The sequence below is a fragment of the Anabas testudineus genome, chromosome 15, assembly GCF_900324465.2.
Source record: "Anabas testudineus chromosome 15, fAnaTes1.2, whole genome shotgun sequence".
NCBI classification, from domain to species: Eukaryota; Metazoa; Chordata; class Actinopteri; order Anabantiformes; family Anabantidae; genus Anabas; species Anabas testudineus.
The window spans coordinates 5,224,082-5,246,073 of NC_046624.1; the positions used below are offsets into that span (position 1 = coordinate 5,224,082).

At 40.0% G+C, this 21,992-nt stretch overlaps 3 protein-coding genes across 3 annotated transcripts; 1 reads left to right on the plus strand and 2 right to left on the minus strand.

The window, feature by feature from the left end:
* The first annotated feature begins 3,443 nt into the window (after positions 1 to 3,443).
* On the plus strand, positions 3,444 to 4,864 carry LOC113158770 (cytochrome c oxidase subunit 5B, mitochondrial). The gene is made up of 4 exons (XM_026354976.1): positions 3,444 to 3,598; positions 4,288 to 4,358; positions 4,438 to 4,537; positions 4,619 to 4,864. Exons 1-4 carry the CDS (start codon positions 3,496 to 3,498, stop codon positions 4,729 to 4,731), a joined length of 387 nt encoding a protein of 128 aa, XP_026210761.1. The 5' UTR covers positions 3,444 to 3,495; the 3' UTR covers positions 4,732 to 4,864.
* A 256-nt stretch (positions 4,865 to 5,120) lies between these two features.
* Positions 5,121 to 16,360, minus strand: herc4 (HECT and RLD domain containing E3 ubiquitin protein ligase 4). The gene is made up of 24 exons (XM_026354974.1): positions 16,182 to 16,360; positions 14,950 to 15,225; positions 14,711 to 14,870; positions 14,545 to 14,621; positions 14,214 to 14,435; positions 14,041 to 14,132; positions 12,609 to 12,739; positions 12,333 to 12,487; positions 12,159 to 12,232; positions 11,930 to 12,054; positions 11,720 to 11,779; positions 11,101 to 11,212; positions 10,184 to 10,373; positions 9,913 to 10,085; positions 9,696 to 9,815; positions 9,505 to 9,603; positions 8,664 to 8,831; positions 7,999 to 8,142; positions 7,670 to 7,836; positions 7,449 to 7,515; positions 7,292 to 7,374; positions 6,389 to 6,572; positions 6,193 to 6,295; positions 5,121 to 6,065 (listed from the first exon to the last, which is right to left on the minus strand). The coding sequence occupies exons 2-24, from the start codon at positions 15,173 to 15,175 to the stop codon at positions 5,857 to 5,859; spliced, it is 3,141 nt and encodes a 1,046-aa protein (XP_026210759.1). The 5' UTR covers positions 15,176 to 15,225; positions 16,182 to 16,360; the 3' UTR covers positions 5,121 to 5,856.
* A 2,861-nt stretch (positions 16,361 to 19,221) lies between these two features.
* LOC113158378 (androgen-dependent TFPI-regulating protein) lies at positions 19,222 to 20,843 on the minus strand. The gene is made up of 6 exons (XM_026354267.1): positions 20,691 to 20,843; positions 20,480 to 20,605; positions 20,301 to 20,402; positions 20,079 to 20,194; positions 19,450 to 19,601; positions 19,222 to 19,310 (listed from the first exon to the last, which is right to left on the minus strand). Exons 1-6 carry the CDS (start codon positions 20,841 to 20,843, stop codon positions 19,273 to 19,275), a joined length of 687 nt encoding a protein of 228 aa, XP_026210052.1. The 3' UTR covers positions 19,222 to 19,272.
* Between the last annotated feature and the right edge of the window lie 1,149 nt (positions 20,844 to 21,992).

Sequence of the window (21,992 nt, forward strand, 5' to 3'; positions counted from 1 at the left end):
AGAAAAATAAAATTAAATCAGAAATGAACTCTCATCATTTGAAAAGTTTACTAATCACTTGCTGCCTCAAATGAATTGATCATGTTTTTTAAAATTAATATTTCAATACTTAAATATAAGTATGTATTAATGGGACTAATGTGGTTCTTCTTCTCTTTCGGCTTTTCCCATCAGGGGTCGCCACAGCGAATCATCCTTCTCCACCTAACTCTATCATGAACATCTTCTACCCTAACACTAGCCAACTTATGTCCTCTGTTAAGACATCCATATATCTCCTCTTGGTCGTCCCTCTTGTCTCTGCCTGGCAGCTCCATCTCCAACATCCTTCTACCAATATACTCACTATCCCTCCTCTGAACATGTCCGAACCATCTCAGTCTGGCCTCTCTGACTTTGTCGCTAACACAGGCAACGTGAGCCGTCCCTCTGACTGTACTCGTTCCTTATTCTGTCTAACCTGGTCACTCCTAAGGAGAACCTCAACATCTTCATCTCTGCTACCTCCATCTCAGCCTCTTGTCTCTTTCTCACTGCTACCGTCTCTAACCCATAGAGCAGAGCTGGTCTCACCACTGTCTTGTAGACCTTTCTTTTGAGTCTTGCTGACACTCTTTTGTCACACAACACTCCTGACACTTTCCTCCACCCGCTCCAACCTGCCTGCACTCGCCTCTTCACCTCTTTTCCACACTCTCCATCACACTGAACTGTTGACCCCAAGTACTTAAACTCCTGCACCTTCTTCACCTCAGCCCCCTGTAACCTAATGCTTCTACCCTGATCCCTCTCGTTCAGACACATGTATTCTGTCTTACTACGACTGACCTTCATGCCTCTTCTTTCCAGAGCAAACCTCCACCTCTCTAGCTGTTCCTCTACCTGCTCTATACTCTCACTGCAAATTACAATGTCATCCACAAACATCATTGTCCAGGGAGATTCCTGTCTGACCTCATCTGTCAGCCTGTCCATCAGCATAGCAAACAAGAAGGGACTCAAAGCTGATCCTTGGTGTAGTCCCACCTCCACCTTGAACTCCTCTGTCTGACCTACAGCACATCTCACCACCGTCATACTTCTCTCATACATGTCCTGAACTACTCTGACGTACTTCTCTGCCACTCCCGACGACCTCATACAGTACCACAGCTCCTCCCTCGGCACCCTGTCATACGCCTTCTCTAAATCTACAAAGACACAATGCAGCTCCTTCTGTCCATCTCTGTACTTTTCCATCAACATTCTCAAAGCAAAAATGGCATCAGTGGTGCTCTTACGGGGCATGAAACCATATAACTACTAACTAACTAATGTGGTTGATAAACTAAAATATTAACATTTTAATTGAGTAGAAATTGAAACATGTATATTACAGTTACAGTGTAACCTCATGGTTCTGATGAGCTCAGTGTTAAAGATGCTTCAACAAACAACGTGACTTTTTCTATTTTCTCTTTGGTTTCACTCGTTTCTCTCGCTCCACTTACTTCACACTATGTGCTGTTGATAGTCAACAATACAAAGATGCAGGAAAACACAGTTTAGACAAAGAGAAAGTTCTGGTGAGATGTTGATCAAAGATTTGTTCACATATGTTCAGCGTGTTTCTGAAATCCTGATAAAGTTCTACTGATTTCAATGTTGATTCACTGGGAGTCATTTTAAAAGAGTCCGTGAAGAATCATGGTTGACTTTGTAAATCTGTTGGAGATGTTGATGTTCTGTGAGTGGATCAGTCCATTTTCCGTGTGTGTCACAGAACAAGTTTCTAAACACACAGACCTTGAATGATCTTGAGTTGTTTTCTGCAGCATCAGTCAAGTGTTGTATTCAAAGCTGCTCTTTACTTTGTACGTGTAGTTTCCATGTTGCTGACTTCAACGACTGAGCAACATTGCAGCTTGACAAACGTTTGTGCAACTGTTCAGCAACTCAACCCAGTTGTTCAACATCTGTCTTGAAATATTTCTCTCGAAGCTGCTGAAAAGAAAAAGACTGAACTGTGACTGATGTGTGGAAGTTGTTCCCACAGCTGCTGCTCCACCCTTCAACCCCGCAGCTCCAGCTGTTGTCGTCACTGGCGTGCTGCCTGATGACGTCACGTGTGTAAACACCAACCCTCTGTGAATGAAGGACTTTCTCGCCGGGTGCGGTGGCGCGCGCCTGTAATCCAAGCTACCGGGAGGCTGAGGCTGGAGGAGCGTTTGAGCTCAGGAGCTCTGAGCTGCAGCGGACTGTGTCGATCGGGTGTCCGCACTAAGCTCGGTATCGATATGGTGCTCCTGGGGGAGCCCGGGACCACCAGGTCGTCTAAGGAGGGGTGCACCGGCCCAGGTCGGACACGGAGCAGGTCAAAGCCCCCGTGCCGCTCAGTAGTGGGATCGCGCCTGTGAATAGACGCTGTAGTGCAGCCTGAGTAAAACAGCGGGACCCAGTCTTTTTCCCTCTCTCTACTGACAAACAAACAGCTGCACCACACACACACGCTCAAATGGACCGTTTCCACATCATCCCACACTCGGATTTCTGCTGCTCCACCTGCTTCTTTCTTGCTGCTTGTTGCTCCTACAGCGCCTCCACCTGGAGCACAGCAGCAACTATCATCGTTCAACATGATGTTCACTTTTAAAGTTGGTAAAAGCAGCAGAACATTCAGATCAAAATCTATTTGTAATATACTGTATCACAGTCGTCAGAGGCCTTTTACACAGAAACCGTGTTAAAAATAAAATGAACGACTGAATGATTTTTTATTCTTTATGATTTCTCTCCCCGTCATCGTGGGACTTAGAAAGTGTTTTTCATTTTACAGTAAGTCAGCAGATGTCATTCACATGTTCACTTGACACAGTGTCAGGGCAGCTGAGGGGAATCCTTCAAGAGGCCATAAAGAACATTTCTGGAAAATAAAAGTTAATATAAGTTGCTAAACCTTCTGAACTGAGGTAAACTTCTGTAGACTACAATTCTGAATGATGTTTTTAACTCTGACCTTTACTTCTGGTTGAAATTTTCACCTTAATCTTTCACCACTTCTTCTCTCTCATAAACACACAGTACGTGATACAGAGCGTGTGTTTATGTTTGTGTTTCAGTGGGGGTGATATTTCTATCAAAGACAGTGAAAATGAAACTAATTTGCATTAAATACTGACATACAAGTTAAACTGCGCAGCAGGGGGAGTCCTTTCTTAAGCTAATATTGATATCTGATATATCTGTATGTAATGTGTGTCTATATCTGAGTAGATTTTATAAATGTAGATATTTTTTGCAGCACTTTAACTTTCAAACTTCTTCCTTTATGTGATTTTAGTCTTATTTACCACCTGTTCCTCGTCCTCCGTCTGTTCAATCTCATTGGTCAGCGCAGACAGGTCTCTGCTCTGATTGGTCCGTCCGCCTGTCAGTCAGCAGGGCGTCGAGGTCACTTCAGTCCAACGGGTTGTCTCCGCCCCGTCGCTTCCTGAACCTGAACGTGAGACAGGAAACATGGCGGGACGTCTTCTGCTCCGGACTTGGACGACAGCAACACTGCGGCTGAGGAGCAATGTGGTGGCCAGACCGCTGCAGCGAGCCATGGCTTCAGGGGGAGGTGAGTTTTTGTTATTTATAATGGAGGAAATGAGGAGTTATGAGAGCGGGGGACGGGCCCACAGACTACGCACCACTGTCACTCGTTGTCAGTGTGGTAGTCGGTATTTTTAGTTTGGTGAGGCTCATCTAACTGCAGACTTTTTATACATACTACTGATAAATAACTCTGCATTGGGACTCGTAGTGTTTGTACGCAGTTACCTAATGTCTGTGTTACTTTCGGCGCCGTGACATTTGACCTTTTCTACCCTCTAAACTCCACTTGCTAATGTTTGTATGAAATAAATAAATGAAGGTCATTTGGATCAGAGCTCGTCGCAGGCCTGTGACAGACCCACCTCCTGTGACAGACCCACCTCCTGTGACAGACCCACCTCCTGTGACAGACCCACCTCCTGTGACAGACCCACCTCCTGTGACAGACCCACCTCCTGTGACAGACCCACCTCCTGTGACAGACCCACCTCCTGTGACAGACCCACCTCCTGTGACACAGTGTTGGTTTTATGCCAACATCCTGGTGGAGGACGTGAAGAGGTTGTCGGAGGTGGCGTCCAACGCCGACGTGCAGCGTTCAACGCACTCAGCCCCGCTGTTAGACGCGTTGAGGACATCCGGACATTTCATGTTAAATTAGCGACTGATCGTTTGTTTTAAGATATCCTCTATATATATATTTGTTTTCAGGAATCCCGACAGATGAAGAACAAGCTACTGGACTGGAGCGACGCGCTCTGCAGGCGCTCAAACAGGGAAAGGTAGGTAACTAAACACAACAGCACTGTTTACCGTGCTTTATCCTAACAGCTACTAAGTTTAGTTAAATTAACTTTACAGGATCCCTACAGTATGCTGAAGCCCAAGTCGTATGCTGGTACCAAGGAAGACCCGCATATTGTGCCTTGCATTGGCACCAAGCGGATGGTGGGCTGTCTTTGTAAGTGATGTTCATTAAAGGTCTGTTGCTGTTTTAATTTAATGGTATACTACAAACCTTGTTAACCATGACTTCCCACAGGCGAGGAAGACAACACTGCCATTGTGTGGTTCTGGCTTCATGAGGGAGATGCCCAACGCTGCCCGTCCTGTGGTTCTCACTATAAGCTGGTCCACCATGAGCTGCCCCATTGAGCCTAATATACCAAATGTTCTGTACGAAGGGGACAACACAGACCTACACATTTGCCTCCTTCTTGGCCATGTACCGCAGTGTGTGTGCATATCATTTAACATGTACAGTGTGTCATTAAAATGTAAACCTGAACTACACTGTATAGAGAGAAATCTGTTCATGTTTACAGGAGCAGATCAACATGTATTCTTCGTCCATAGAGAAGCAAAACCATGACTGATGACTCGGCCTATCATGTGAAGGTCATCATTTTAAGTTGTAGAGTTACAAGGCATCTAAAAATATTTCAGGTAAAAGTACTTTTAACAATAAATGATCATACGGTATATAACCAACATCGATCAATCAACGATCTGGAAGATGGTACATAAACACCTCAACCACAGGATGGTATTTAATCTCTAACGTAACTTACATTTATTTCAGTGGCTGTACTTAGTTTATATTTGTGGATTGCTTGATGCTAACAGCCAGGAAAATCCTCTCGGGATATAAAGAAAATGCTTCACCGCTCTCAAAATGTCACAACAGAACTTAGTTTAGTTTACATTGTCTGCGTTTGAACATTTAATTCACAGGGGGTGGAGACATCATTAGCTCAAGTAAAATACAGTGCGAGTCACTGCAGTAGCCATGCTGCAACGTTCACCTTACTGGAGCTTAAAATGTAAATCTAGTTGCTTCACTTTTTCTGGTAAATTTATTCCAGAGCGTAAACATTACAGAAACATCTCACTAGTACATCATAAGCTCCAGAAAAGTAGTGCTGCTGCATTTAATTCATTTCACAAGCATAATGTTGCTGTATTTGTGCCCTATGATGTATGTAGTTTGCTTCATCATACTGGTAATATCCAAACATGAGTAAAAGCATATCTACAAGAGCAATATCAAATGTGAATCGACTTGTAATAGGGCATCAAATATTGTGATGGCATGGAGAAAAAAAAAAAAGCTGGAAAATCAAAGTTAAGATGAACTTGAAAGTCTTGACATCCAACTTGTCATTTCTAGTGGCCATGTGACCATCTCTTTCCAACCAGTTTCTACAGCAGATTTCAGACTGAGGACGTGGCTGCCATTAATAGTCTGGATATGAAGTTCTAGGCATTTCTGTGTAGCATTCAGGCAAGATTGAAGCCTTGATTGTGATCTATGGCGTGGAGAAGCTTCTCTCTGAGCGTTTCTTTACTTGTGTACTTGGGCAAGTCCAGCAAGTTGAAGCAGGTGTGGGCGACAGGTAAGTAATGTTCTCCTCCACCAGTGGGCTGGATCACCAGTTTCAGGCTTTTCATGCCCAAGATGGGTATACGGTCACTTCCGGTGAGAAACACTGGAGAGACGAGACATTGTTTTACTTTTCCAACTGAACACAAGCATTGTGTAAATTCCCATTAACATCACAAACTGTTTCTCTCATGTTTTACAACAAGTCATAGATGGTATAGTGTAGCACTTACAGAGAAACTGTTTTTTCTTCTCTAAAGGAAGCTCGTGGAACACCTTCCAGAAGAGCCTGATGGTGGGGTGGTCATTCCAGTACTCCCCTTTGTATTCAGTACTCTGAAAGTGGAGAAAAAAATTATTTGTACCATTTTGGACAAAATGAGTTTAATGAGATGTCATATTTTTCGTCTTCCATATTGGAAACCAGACCTTTTCCAGCTCAGTCCAGTCATAGTTGGTATTGCCAATGACCATGGCTTGAAGTTCGTTTGGCTGGAACAGCTCCAGAACTTTTCCACCGCACACTTTGTGGAAGCCTGCATAGAAGCACTCAAACAGGGGAGCCACTGACGTGTTGAAAACGTAGTCTACGTAGGCATTGACAAACTCCTGCCTACAGAAAGAAGAGAACAACGAGAATGAATAGGAAATATAAGGCAAGTGTTGTAAACACGCACTTGCAAGTGGAAGATGCGTCTTCAGGCGTAAAGATTTGAGCAGAATAAGGTCTTAAAGGGATAGTTCAACATTTCAATTCTGTTTAACTGCACAGAATGTTTTAATCAGTGAGCTTCAGAGGTGCTGGTAAATGGATTTTGATACCATTAGACAGGACCAGGTTTGATCTTCCCCTATTTCTGGTTTTTATGTGAAGCTAACAAGCTATTGACTAGAGCTACATTTGTAATATACAGGCATTAGGGTCATCCAGCTCTCAGCAGACAATTAATATTTAGGACACAGGCTCTGTGTGGATGCTTTGACACACATATTTGTAAACTAATTGTAATAAACTTTTGGTTGGTTATTAAACTCAACAGGGGACTTAAATTAAATATTACTTCTGTGTCCCTACATCTCAATCTCTTAAATCTGCTGAACATGTGGAATATGGGTCTAGATTATTTTCCTGAAACTGACACCTACGTATTTTTGTATGCTCTAGTAGTCATTGTCCTTGTCAAAATAAAAGGTAAGAAGACATTTGTTGTTTACATAAAATGTCATGAACTTTAAAAACGTCACAATATGCATTTGTCAACACATAAAAAAAAAAAAAATCAAACAACTTTTTTGGACAACACCTGCCATGTGAGAAGCAAGATAATTTACCTATTTGATTTAGTGACATTGATGTATTCGCCGTTAGGTACTAATTCCAAAACCTCTGTAGCTCCATAGTTTTCCTCTGTGATCTGAAAATACAGAGTGTTTAGATTCTTTTATATGTGCTACTTTATGCAGCGTAGACTGTTGTTTGTCTCCTTACAGTGAAGTTTAAGCAGAAGGTTTCCTCTAGGTCATCTTCTGTGTAGTCCAGTAACTGCTGCAAACTCCTAGTTCAAGAACAGACAGAAATAGACATTTAAGAACACCTACTAAATAATTTAGGTTAAACAATGTGTATAAATGCAAAATTTAATTTTATCTGCAACTGGTGTTCACAAACATGTTAAATGGCAACCTCAGATTACTGTCCCTTGATCTGACCTTCCCACATCTGGCATTAGCTCTTTCAAGTCGTCTAGTGTCGGTTTCCTCTTCAGAAGCTTCTTGTAAAGGGCCACAGGAAAGTTGAGTTCCACTATAGTGAGATTGTAAATAGCCAGACCACAGATGACCCCAATGAGGTTGAACAAATCAATGTCCTCAAAGGTCTGCAAGGGACAGTCATTGATTGTCAGATTTTATTGGAGGGCAGTTTCTCACATATATTTCCACATATTTCCACCACATCAGTGTTTTTAGAGAGTATTTACAACATAGCTAGTAATATTTCAGCAGTATAAGCATACAAAGGCAAATTATGAGGTAAGTACCTTGTTTGAAAACCAGATGAGTCTCGACTCCTCATAGTAACGGAACATCCCGTATTTGGGATCCAGCAGCTCTTTCATGATCAGGAGGAAGAACTCCTTTCTCACACCTCCTGCATCAACCGCCTCTTCTCCCACAAAAATCACCTGCAATAGATGTTGCAAAAGTTAGCACAATGGCAGTAGCTTTGATATCAGAATCTAAACAGCATCAGATTTGTAAATACACAGTATGTATGCAGAACAGTTAGTAGCTACAGTGCATCCAGAAAGTATTTACAGCGCTTAACATTTTGCCATGTTACACCCTTATTCCAAAATGGCTTAAATTCATTATTTCTCTCCAAATTCTACAAACAATACCGCATATTATAATGAATTTTAATCCATTTTGGAATAAGGCTGTAACATAACAGAATGTGGAAAAGGTAAAGCGACAGTATTTTCTAGATGCACTTATATAATATTTGACAACCATCTATTCAGAAATTATTTACTGACATAGACGTTGTAATTTGACAAGATTTGTGTAATTATTAAAATGTTTGAAAGTAAAAGTAAGTGCTAACAATGCTCTGCAGTGTCATGGAGTGACAGTGTGTCACTATGAGCAGCACCCTACGATAATCTTCTGCTAATATGTAGTTAATGATTGCAGCAGCTCTTACCTTGAGTGGTTTCTTGTAGTCAACATTCTTGGACTTCCTGAGGACTTCCATGGTGTCTCCCACAATATTTTCTCTTCGGACAATGAGGATGAGGCACGGGTTAACAGACTCAACTGCAGGTAGGAACATAGAGCTGAAGTTTTGCATCTGTGCCTGGTCCACTGCCATCTGTCAAGATATATGTAACAAGGGTATAATGACAATTTTAAACATTTACCCTACAGTCAATTAGTATGACACACTGCATGCCTGAAGTTTGCCAAAGACCACATTGACACTCTACAGCAGTATATGGTTGTTCTTAATAAAGACATGAAAGATCAGAATTGTTTTTGTGTTATTATTTTAGAAACATTATATTTGTTAATAATCAGATCACATTTTATGACAAATTATTGCAGAAAACCATGACATTCCAAAAGTTTCACAGACTTTTTCTTGTGACTGTATTTGTGGTAAATCTGTTTTAACAAAGTGAAACTCACTGTAATAAACATTTGGTTGGTTATAAAGCTCAATAGGGGACTGACCCAAAATATTACTTCAGTGTTGATATCTTGGCCTAGATTTTTGATAGCCCTCTTAGTGGCTACATTGTTGTTCTTGATTTTGTTAAACAGCACACAGGTGCCTGGTTATAGACACGTGAGGCATCACGTGTAAACAATTTCAGTGAAGGTACTATCATTCATTATTGATTTTTGCCTATGAGGATTTAGTTGTCCACTTATGCAAATTAGGCTGAAAACGTATGTTTGAAAGGTACAGTAATCCACTTGGTATGGTTTAAAATCATCAATTGAGAAAGAAACCTCATTTGAGTGAAGTGACTGTATATTACCTGCATCTGTATGACCGCATCCGTTTGAAGCAGAGTGGTTTTTGCTTGGGCATCAAATACAAATGGATACCTACACAGAGTCACCACACCATCATGACCCTGAGGACAGAGGCATGACACGGTTGATACTGATGCCTAAACTCAGACAAATGTAATGAAATGAAATGTAGAACTGATGTCAACAGACTCACCAGTGGATACATCTGCCTCTGAATCCATGTGACATAATCATTTCGAATGTCTATCAGATCATCCAGTTCATGGATGTAGAATTTATCATACTGGATGATGTGACCTGCTCGCTCACTGACCTGAAGCAACAGCAGCATGGATATTATTAACAGAATGAATTTGACATGTGACAAATCTAACACAAATTCTTTATTATTCTCTCCCCTCATTTCCCACCGTGTGCAGGATCTCCAGAAGTCGGAGGCACGTGTCCAGGAAGCAGTTGAAAATCCTCTGCTCTACTGACGGTATTCCCACCTTGTGCATCTGGAGCAAATACACGACCACCTCTTTGTACAACTCAACCAGCCGCTGAAATGCCGGCGGCTCAAATGTAGACCACCAGTTTCCTGATGCACATAGAAATAGAAGAGCAGTGGCAAAAACTGTCAGACAAAAAAAAACAGTACAGAACTGCAAAAACCAGAAAATGCATTCTTCATCTTACCCAGCACTTTCAGTGGAGCTTCTTTCAGGCTGATGAGCGATTTGGCAAACGGGATAGCAATTGTTACAAAATTATTTCGGTCACTGAAGAGAGGGCATTCTGGAAGAGTGAGGTAGAGTCTCAGTGCTTCAATGTCTGGAGGAGAGCTGCTCAGTCTGGGAATTAGGTTCTTCTCCAGACTGCCAGCAATCTGAGGAAGAGAGAGTAAAGTTAGGATTAATGCAATTCCCGGCGCTTGTTGCATAAATACTGTATTGAGATGCTTGTGGGGCAAAGTGCAATGGTGACACGATAACAGTTATTAGAGGAGTAGTAAAACAAAGTCACCATCTCCTTTTTATTGCCACAGTGACCCATGAAGCTACTAAAGCCATCAATGTTAGTACTGTGGTTGAATTGAGAACCTGGCCAGCTTGCAGTGATTGGGGTGAAGATGAATTCCCAAGTGTATCAAAACAATTCTTCAGGATAATGCGAGAATGTCTGTACATCAGCTGAAACTCTGTAGAACTCAAAGGATGCAACAGGACACGAGGATTTATAAGTTAGTTAGGATTTGCTTTTGTAATACCAAATTGGGAAAAATCCTATTTTATATACTTCCTACCATCAGAGCTAAGACAAGAAGTTTCTGTAATGTAGACCACAAAGTCACAGCAATGTGCAGATATGGCAAAATATGTTGAAATATGAATTATTTATGTTTTAGAAACTAGTTTTATCTGCCTGTACGTACAATAAAAGTATGATACATGCTGCCACTGCAAGAGAAATGTGTGAAAGGACATATTCACAGAAAATACATGCAATACGAAGCTGTATTAGTAGAAATCTATTTAAGTTTCCAAATGGGAAAATAGCAATGCATTATGTGAAATGTAGTGCAATGATAATGGTTTGTTTTTATGATCACAGACCTGCTGAGTGATGTCAGGGTGATCTTTTTGGATCACTCTGTGAAACAAGATGCGAGCCATGTTCATATCCACTCCTGAACATTTTCCGCTGGTACTGTAGTGGTCTGGATTACTGTGTAAAAGAAAAAGGACAGTATGAGACTATACAGGTAGCATTTCAATAATTCTAGCCACCACTTAAACGATCCCCCTTGTACACAAGAAGAACCTGAAAATAAGAAACACAAAGGTGCTACAGGCCAGTCTCAAAAACTAAACATTACAAGTTTTACGAAATCCTAAAGCATTGCAGAGTTTGTGTACCTGATTGCATCATATTGTACATGTGTATCTAATAAAATGGTAAGCCAGTGTGGCTCTAATAGATTTGCTTGGCAGCAACCATCTTCTAGCTGGCACAAATTCAATACACACCGACTGTGACAAACTATCCATCTGTGGTCTTGTATTGGCCAAATTTATGTTGATAAAACATCCTTTAAACAATAAAACTGATGACCGACTGAAAAATGACATGAAATAAAGTTGCTGACCAACAGCACTAAATAATGAGTCAATAAAAAACAATTATTAGCATTGACTGTATGTGAAACTGGACTGTTATCTAAACTGCGATTACCTCATTGACAGAAAAGATCCATTGAGGCAGCTTGCTGAGGAGAACACAAGGTTGATCTCACTGAGGGGATCACAAAAGGAAAGCAATAAGTGTGGCTGCAAATCTCAGAAACATGTCTACCACTATAAAAATATGAATAAAGTAAAAGTGGCAATAACACCATACACAATAACATGTAGTCAGACAAAGTTACTGTGAAGGGAAATTTACTTGGAGATTTCTACTGGGAGTCTTCCTGGTGTGTGGTTCAACCATCTTTGTATGACGTCCTCAGTCAAGGAGCAAATCTTTCTGTGGGATTCTTCAAACTTGACGTCATCTATGCTGTGGGAGTTCTAGCAAAAGTTGGATGTATGTTATTCGTAAAATGTGCAAACATCACTAACCTCAGTGACTGAGGCCTTGAAATGTGAGAGGATCGTGATTACTGAAAACTTACATTGGCAGTGCAGTAGTGAGCAAAGCTCTGATCTCCTCCAGCATAAATCCTCTTGACGTAACAACCCTCCTGGTCTGCAATTTAATGAAAGCATGAGAGCATAAGATTTGTTGTTTCTTCTTGCACCCCAGGTCTCAGAAATCACTTGAAGCAGCTTAATTTACTGGCCCCCACCTGTATCTGTTGAAGCGTTACAGGGTACCCAGGGGCCTTTAACAGGGGCGGGGCTTTTTCTGTTGGAAGTGGAGCGTGTACCGAGCTGCCCGTTACCACCAAGCCCAAATGAGTCCATCTTTCCAGAGGAGGGTGTGAAAGCCAGCGTGTGCTGCCTTTAATCACAGTAAAAAAAACATGTTACGCTGCCTGACCTTTAACATTGACTGTGTAAAATAATGTTATTGTACATTTATGTTTGAGATCAACTGTGTAAAAACACACAACAAATTGTACCTTCCACATACAATCTGCGTGACTACATTTCCCATGAGCTCAAACACTTTCCTTGGATTGATTTCATGGTTTGTAGAGTTATGTCCCAGTTGTCCGTATCCTCCCGCTCCAAATGTAAACACACCTCCCTCCTGTAAAAAGAGCAACAACCGTTATTTGGACCCTTCCAAAGACAACAAATGTTAATAGGCACCTGAGTATAAAGAGCTGGGAGGAAGCAATCACATCAGTTATTAATTTAAAAAACAGCCATCAGTAAATAATATAACCAAGTCAAAGGAATTATTTTATTCTGCAAGCTTTAAAACAGGGATCCTCCTAAAACTTGAGTGCATTACTGAAATACTGTGCTCTGGGTAGCTGGATATATAAGATTAGCATTTTTATCTAGCAATGCAGATAATACTTCACAAGCCAAACACTGTTTCAGTTGGTAGAAGATTATGGCTGTTTATCTCCCTATAGCCAAAGTGTAGAGCAGAATAAGGCTTTAATGTCCCTGAGGGGCAATTTGGCTTTCAAACTGTCAGTGTGTCCACCACTCATTATTTTCTCCAGCAGTATTTACCAGAAACAAACACAAGACTAAGGTGGCTTTAATGATGATTACCTCAAAGACTTAAAGTATTTGCTTACAGTTACATGTTCACTATATTAAAATACCAAGTCTGAGCTTTAATTTGAGTAGGTGTACATAAACAGACAAACAACTGTGTGGGAGATATAATCTGTTTAACACATCATATTCCAATTCTACCTGAGATTTTAAAATTCACTGACTGCACATGAAGTGACATAAAATCTTTATATTTCAAATTATGTAGAAATTTCTCTGCAGTCACTAATCCTCTGCAGTCTTAGAACCCCCCCATCCCATTTTTTGCTTTGTTTTTTGTGATAGAAGCCAATCTTCTGATCTTTGTGCCATCTGTGCACAGACCTTTGTCTACCACCAATTTTTTTTGCATGTTTTTGTGAACTTTGATTTGGCCTTTATGTTTTTAAAGCTGACCAGTGAATCCACTGAGGTTATTGGTTAGGGAGGTTTTTTTGACTGCTGACAAGGATAATATATTATTATAATGTAGTACACATCTTTTTACAACAAAAATAAATTAATAAAATAATGGAGCAGAGAGCACTGAACTGCATCAATCTTAACTAAAATCAATGGCTTAGATTTTGTAATGAAACTCTGATAACTCATTGATCAGCTATGTTAATTTGAGTCTTTGTGACCCTACAACCTCTGCTATTATGCTGCCACATAAAATATAATTAGAACAATGAGGAATTCAAAGTCATTATAAAAAAACCCAGGCTGTTAATTAAATCACAAACCACTTTGGTCCAAATAACTGCAGATCCAAATCAAAGTGTCCGACAAAATATACTGAAGATTCATGAAATAACCAAAATGTATATAACTTAACTTGGTCAGTGCTGCTGTGTGATCTTCTCCACAGGAGATGTAAATCACTCTCTGCGATCTAAGAGACTTCAGCAGAGTGGGGAAATGCCGATCTGAAAAAGACCTTCTGACAATAAGTCATAAGAGTTTAGGTCTCAACTGCTGACAAGTAGTTTGAGGTTTTGCCCACCCACCATTGGTGTCATTGAGACCCAGTTGACCAAACTTGTTGCGCCCCCAACCAAACACCGCTCCTGAGACAGTGAGTGCAAAGCTGTGAGCACCACCAGCTGATATCTGAGCAAAAGGAATGCCCTGAAGAGACTGTATGATTTGAGGTGTAGCAATGCTCTGTCCACTTGTTCCAAGCCCAAGTTGTCCATATCGATTCTGGCCCCAGGAATAGACTTGGCCTCCTATGTTAAAAACACACAAAGAGAACACAGGATGTCTTCATATCTGGAAAATATAATGACCTAAATTAATAAATATATAGTATGTTAAACATGAATAAACTATCCTCACCTCTTGAAAGTGCATGGGAGTGCCAATACCCGCAGGCTACCTGAGCGATTTGTACATCTGACAAACTCTTTATGTTTCTAGCATTTAAAGGGCGAGATGATGTGTTAGACAAAGAAAACACAAAGGCTTCTTGAAAAGTAGTAATTACGAAACCTCAGTAATTTACCTAGGCACACGAATGCACTCTTCAAAGTTATTTAGGCCTAGCTGCCCATCTGAGCCCAGACCCCAAGAAAAAACCTGTCCTTTGTCATTCAGGGCAAGGGTGTGGGACTCTCCACATGACACAGCCACTATGATCTGTGCATCCAGGGCCACAACCTGTTCTAATAGAACACACAGAAATATTTATATGATTCAAGATTTGCGTTACCCTGAACCAATTAAAAACCAAAAAACACCAACCTGGTTTCTTTCTGGACTTCTCATGTCCTAGCTGTCCTAGGTCATTGCAGCCACAGGTGTACACCGTCCCATCCTCCAGCAGGAAAGCGGTGTTTTTGCGGCCACACCCCACATCGCGCACTTGCTTGCCGTGAAAGAATTCACATTTTCGTGGCTCAACCACTATCTCTTCATCAATCCCACCCAAGCCCAGCTGTCCGTAGGAAGCATTTCCCCAGCAGAGCATCGTAAGTTAGCTCTCCCTTTTGGCTATACACGCCAGCAGGATCCCAGTCTCTGTGAAAGAGAAAGAGACACCCCGGCTAACACGCAGCTCATTCACATACCCATAGTTTAAGTTGCAAGACACACTCCAGCAGGTACCACCTAGCAAGCCAAATAACATAATGGCAAAATAACACCTAGCTGCGTGAGAGTCACGTACGTGTGGTTAGCTGAATCTAAGACGAACGGATTGCATGGTAACGTTACATATAACTCTGCTGCGATTAACTCCTAGCTGTCCTTTAACATGTAAACAGATTAGCCAAGTAAGCTGCAGTTATGTAGCCATGGTAGAGGAGTTAAATTAGCTAAAAGCATCCAACATCACGACTTCCGATTTGGGCGTCTTGTATTCCAAATTAAAACACACTCATTCATGTGGTAAAAAAAATGACATCTCCAGTGTTTGTACTTAATCTACGCTATGACAAGCATTACAATACCCACCCCGTGTCTAATGGTAGTCCTTTTTATTTTTGTAATATTCACAACGGAAGTGCTTGTGCTGTAACTAGTGGACGGCGGATAAAGACAGCTAGCTTGATTTTAACAGTGAATCCATGCGAGGCAGATTGGTCGTGACTGATGCAACTTTACCAAGTTAATTTGGCATTACTTAACGCTGTAGTATTACAGCTGACATTGATGTAAACGATTCACGTAAACACACGCCAGTAATAGGAGTTACACACGTGGTGATATTTGCTATAACTACCACAGGTTTCCTTTAATAGTGCCGTAATGTTAGCAGCTAATATTAGCCAAAGCATAACGTAACGTTAGAGTTAGTTGGTGTAAGAGTTAATTTACTAAGGTGACTGCATAGCTAAGTAACGTGACTTACTGATGTGTTATTCATTTACGTTTTGCTAATGCAGAAAGCATGAGGTTAAATTAAGATCAGCTAAGTTAGCTTTAAGTCATCTAGCAACGTTAACTTAACGGTACATACAAACAGCAGATCTTACCAAACCCGCCAAAACGTACAGTGCTACTGTTTTCCAGTGTTGGTGCTCCTGTCAAAAATGCACATACCAGCACATGTACAGTGCTTCATGTCAAAAGACAACTACAGCCCAGTTGTAAAGAAAATCCTTCTCAGTCCTACACTCCAGCCCTCTGTCAACAACTGCTGTACGGTGCTGTTGAAGACACCGTCAACCCGCTGCGCTACACTCTGCATGTCCGGTTTTCCTTTTAGAAATAAAACTTTTGTAGCAGCGTCGCGGTAAAAACAAAACGAAATACAACCATAATATTCAATATTTAACAAATTTGAAAGGGTGGCTATCTGAGCCGCTTAATTAAAACATGTAGTGTGAATGTAGTCTAGCTTCAACGCACCTTGGAGACCTTTAATTTGAAGGAAGATGCATTTACCGGAAGTGCTCATCCTTTTACATTTCCTTTACTTTACGCAGGTGCAGAAGTGTCGCGAAGCGTCCAAAATGTTCTAGACAAGGCGCATGCGCGCTGCGTCTGCAGCTACAAATGTACATATCAGGTGATAACAACTCAAACTCAGTCTAATTCAATATATAAAACATGAATACCCCCAAACACTAAGTACAACATAAGAAAACACGGGCTCTTTACTCCAAAATATCCCATATAGTAGCCACAAATATTGACATATAGTATAGTAAAATATAGTAACCTATTTATTTTAATTCATTAAATTTTTAAGCTATTTGTATTTTGTTTATGCAATTATAGGTGTAGTGGAATTATCTAGAACTTACTAACAGGATCTTATCTGCCCTCTTCCAAACATATTAGTCATCTTGAAGAGACAAATTGAGTAATATATTTGAAACGTCTGGCTCCCTCTGGTGGATTTCACACGGAAATAAAGTCATTCCCATTTCATTTCACAAGACTAAACACACCTTTTTAATTAGAAATACACTCACATCTCAGGTCCATCTATGCAAACCAACTTGAGCACTAAAGAATATAAGAGTAGTGGTCATTTTATAGGAGCACAATAAAATCAAAAAGTTACTGTAGAAGAAGTAGAATACACATAAAATACAGGTATCTCAAAAACATGCATGAGTATGTTAAAGTTAGCGAGATAAGGTTCATCGCATGCATTAACATTTGCGTGAGCAGCCAGGTTATACTTTATACTGCAGTGATATTGAGTAACCTTTTATTGTCTGGTTAAAGTTTTTAAAAAATCTAAAAGGTTTATAATTATACTAAGTTTTAGGTAAAATATACTTAGTCTTAAAAAAAAACATCCCTGCATTTTCTTTGGTGATGCACCATGTATTTTAATCACAACAATGTACTTACTTTCAAAGTAAGAATAATGGCATTACACTGTGTCTCTATAAACCAGATTGTTTAAATGACAAAATATGTTTTCAAAGGGTTGTTGCTGCATTAAGGCAGCTCTTTTCTGTTATTGTTAAAGCCTCAGCCCATTTTACGCACGGATTTGCGTAAGAGCCCAATTGTCTCAATGAGCAGCATCTTTCAGCTGTATGATTAGGCTCATCTTGAAAATGCGGTGTGTCCTGTTGTGCTTGTTTTTCATAGGTGTTTTTCCCTCATGACTTACACACGGTGGTGTGATATGTCAGAACTCATTCAGGTCACAAGAAGCCACATATCAGCACATAAGCAGGACAGAGCCAGGAGAAATCAACATGTTGTACTTGCTGGGAGTAAGTAAGAACGTCTTTATGCATTATGAAAATGTCTTGAATCTTTCTGTAAGTGTCAGTGTTGTTGTCTATGAAGACTGTGACCTGTGTGTGTGTTTATACAGATCATTGCTGGCCTTCTATTTGTCATAATATTCTTTTCAAAAGACCTCAAAATGGTGAGTAAACTTTTACAATATTTCTGTTGTTCATGAATGAAGGTTTTTTGCCACTTTAACTTACACTAACAACTTTACATTTTTTAAATGTAAAGTGGTTGAAAATCAGATATAAATCAAACAAAAAAAAAATTCCCTGCATTCCTTTGAGGAAGTGTCCAGTAGAAAGATTTCTAAAATCACTGTTATATTTGCCAGGGAAACAAAAAATCACAGCTGCTCGAATCATCTGCCAACAACAAAAAGGTAAATAAATGTCCAAAATGAAAAACTGTAATTATTTCTAATAATTGAGATAAAATATTTTACGATTATCTCTGTAACAGATGGATCTGAGTGAGCAGGACGTGCATTTACTGGCTAAGATCCTGTCAGTTGGATTGGTGGATGCAGATCCAGACTATCTCCACCATCTTAAAGGCTACAGAGACTTGCATGGTACATGATGGACTTTGTATCATTGGTGGATTATAGTAACAAGTGGACACAAAAACACAGCTGTTGCTGGAGCTCTCAATTGATTTGTCATGACATCATATCAGCACTGGACACTGCTGTGTGTTGGATTACCACAAGACTTTTCTTGCAACCTCTCCAGATGTTCCGCAATTAACAGAGAAGGTCAAACATGATATTGGTAATCAATTATGAATTGCCTCCTGTTTGCATCAAGGAGAACTCTGTGATGCTTTATGTTAAAGTGATCACTTTGATGCTAGGTCTCGGCTGCTTCATTTATTGTTCCAGTGTATCATTTATATTTATATATTAATTTGTGTATATATTATATTAGACAACAGACCATCTGTGTATGTAATGTATCCAATATAAATATGGACACAGGGAGATAACTTGTGTGGTTGTGATTAAAATATGTTTTAATAGGCATTACAGAGAATTTTTATTTAATTTGGCATTATTGTTTAAAAACTGTAATACTGTCATCAAAAGAGCTCTTGTAAGCAGTTCCACTTTCAACATTAAGCTAAAAGAGTAAAATCTCACAGTAGCAGTCATGTGTGTTCTGAAGCAATATTTACTGTACCCATGATTTGTTATCTGTCACCGCCATAAAATTCTCGCTCTGGGTCATGCTAGACCAGCAAATGCCAGGAAAACAAACTGCCTCAGTGCAATAGATGGAACAATGTAAGAAGAGGTACATGTTAATTATCCTTTTAAATGTTAATTAAAATTACTATTCACGATATGGCAGAAAATATGAGTCACTCAGAGTTTGTTGTCATTTTGTGCATATCCTTACCTAGATAAAGGAGACAGCAGAAGAGAAGAGACAGACAATAAATAAATAAATAAATAAATAAAAGGAAAAAGAGAGAGAGAGATAAGGTGCGAGTTGAGTCAAATTCATTTGTCTGTTTCCAGAGGTAAACGTCACTTACTCCACACATGTCTGTTGAGCATGTCTCCTAGTAGGTAGAGTAAAGTCACCACAGACATGTTTAAGATGAAGAACCCCACCAGACCAGCTGTGCTGAAGTGCCCCAGGAGGGGATAGACCCAAATCCCAGCTGAGATATACACCCATATAATCCTGCACAACATGTTCAGAGGAGGAACAAGAACAGCAATCATCAGAATCACTGTGCCTGACAGATTATCTTGTACTGTCATGTCTCAAAGAACTTGAATGCAAATATGCATTGGCTCAGTTTCCACCCAGTGATACTGATTATACTGATTGTTAGAGCAGCAAAACACTTGTCCACAACACATGGTACAGTGTGCTTTTGAGTTGACACACATCAGACACATACAAGTATGTAGGCAGCATTGTGTGCATGTGAATGTGAGTCAACACTTGAAGGTCCAAAAGAAGCTGACTTCAAACTGTTTGCATTGTGAACTGATCCTGCACAAGACTAGTCTAGACTCGTAATAGGAGCATTGCTGTGGCTTTACCCACATTCAGATTTCTGAAACATTCAGTCATCTTCAATAATAGATATTAAATCAACAAGGATTTTAATGTTTGCGGTGATTCGATAGTATATGCTGACTTGCCACTTACCAAGATAAGTAAGCAAAACCCACAAGTCCTAATACAGCCAGTGCATGTTTAGCCTGTGGGTAGACATGAGGCTGCACCAGAACTTCTCCAAATAAAAAAGGAAGGACAAACGTATGCTGAAAAAGTAGGAATACTTTGTTACGGGTGAGGGTTTAGATTCATGAAAAGCAGAATGATTGAAATTTGCACGTGAAGTTGTTGAGAAATTGCAGATTTACCAACCATAGCATGGTTCATCCAGGGAGGGAAGAAGGTGTCAATAGTAGCTGGGTAGACCAATTCCCTGTCATAGGCAAAGATCGTCCAGAAAAATAGAACAACAAACTAAACAACATGCAGAGAACAGAGTTAACGTAAAGCATACTAATAATAAACAATCCAGATTGTAGGATGTTTCTCACCGTGCCGACTGGGAAGGCAAAGACAGCGAAGAGGAGGTCTTTACATCTGTTCAGGGTACTCTCCGACTTTCTCCCCAGTTGTAGATCATTTACTGCAGCCACTCCAAAGAATGACATTTGCAATAACTGGAATGAAAGCAACACGGTTGTTTTTTATTCTTCTTTATCATATTTAAAACTCTATTGGATGTAGTTAGTCTTATGTACTCACCACATTTAAAAAGGTGAGGTACTTCCATGGTCCTCCATAAACAAAGATTCCTGGTGGAAGCTCCTCTCCAGCCTTTGCAGCAAGGCTCTTCACAACAAACATGTACCAGCTGAATGCCGTGATGTGGTACACTCTCATCCGTAATGTAGTCATTTTCATGAGTGAAAGAATAAATTAAACAGTGTACAAAGCTACTCTTCAAAGTGTGAGTTTCCCTTCACATGTGAGGTAATTTAGCCAGTGAGCGTTCTTAAAGATTAGTGTAGTTCAGCGTGACCTTCTCAAGACATTTGCAACGGTGGCGACAGAGCGAGGCTTTAATAAGGCATAAGAGGCCCACTGTTCTATATGAAGTGCAGGGCTCCTTCTTTCACAACCAATGTGACATAACATGCGTTTGGTGCCAGTTCCATTCATAGTAAGAGCTTAAACAGTATTTGAGTGTTTTGCAAGAGAACTAAGAAAAAGGTAAATCAGTTCTTAGATGATGAATGTGGCAAGCTTGCAAAAGTTTTAGAAGCTCTTCATCTATACACCTCAAATTTGGATTTGGAGATACATACCTCACATAATTTAATTTTTTATTATCCTGCTCAATCTAATTATTATAACATTAGTATTAGTATTATTGGCTGAGAGTGGCAAAATATGTTGTAACCAAACATCTTGTCCACTGATGATCATAAAAGAGTTTGGCCTGAGTGTGGCGCTAGAGGACACACATGAGATGTTGAGATTTCATTATTGTGCAATTTTGGGAATCACCAGGAAATAAGTTGTTACTATGAAACCATATTCCCATAATGTAATCGACATACAGATGTTTCTATGTTTTTCAATCAGCTATATTTCCTGATCTGGGTATGACATCCTTCACACAGGAGACATAAAAACACATTTTTTAAAAGAAGTTTTATTTACATATGGCAAGTGTTGGTCAAGGTAAGTGTCACACATCTATTATAAACAACATTTTTAATAACACAACTCTTTATATCTGTATATTGTTGTGTGGTTTCTCTGCAGTTTCAGAGTTTTCTGTTTCCCTTTACAGGAACTTAATTTAAAAATGACAGGGCTGGACAAACGGTGGGTTGCAGCAATACAGGCTTCCCATAGCCAAAAATGACAAGAGTAGCAACTCACTCGTGTGTTTAACAAATCATAAAGTAATATGGTTGAACCGACACATTAAGGCAACCAGAAGCAGTTTGAAACATTAATGTTCAACCTCAGTTGGTCGTACAAGACAATTCAACAGAAAGAAAAAGAGAAAACATACTATATTGTATGCAACGATTT

Coding starts and splice junctions, on each gene's coding strand:
- LOC113158770 (XM_026354976.1), top strand. CDS start 3,496: ATGGCGGGACGTCTTCTGCTCCGGACTTGGACGACAGCAACACTGCGG. Junction 3,599..4,287: donor AGCCATGGCTTCAGGGGGAG/GTGAGTTTTTGT, acceptor ATTTGTTTTCAG/GAATCCCGACAGATGAAGAA. Junction 4,538..4,618: donor GCGGATGGTGGGCTGTCTTT/GTAAGTGATGTT, acceptor GACTTCCCACAG/GCGAGGAAGACAACACTGCC.
- herc4 (XM_026354974.1), bottom strand. CDS start 15,175: ATGCTCTGCTGGGGAAATGCTTCCTACGGACAGCTGGGCTTGGGTGGG. Junction 12,488..12,608: donor ACGCAGATTGTATGTGGAAG/GTACAATTTGTT, acceptor CTGTGATTAAAG/GCAGCACACGCTGGCTTTCA. Junction 11,213..11,719: donor GGATCTTTTCTGTCAATGAG/GTAATCGCAGTT, acceptor TCTTTTACACAG/TAATCCAGACCACTACAGTA.
- LOC113158378 (XM_026354267.1), bottom strand. CDS start 20,843: ATGACTACATTACGGATGAGAGTGTACCACATCACGGCATTCAGCTGG. Junction 20,195..20,300: donor CCTGGATGAACCATGCTATG/GTTGGTAAATCT, acceptor CTACTTTTTCAG/CATACGTTTGTCCTTCCTTT. Junction 19,311..19,449: donor GCTCAACAGACATGTGTGGA/GTAAGTGACGTT, acceptor TCCTTTATCTAG/GTAAGGATATGCACAAAATG.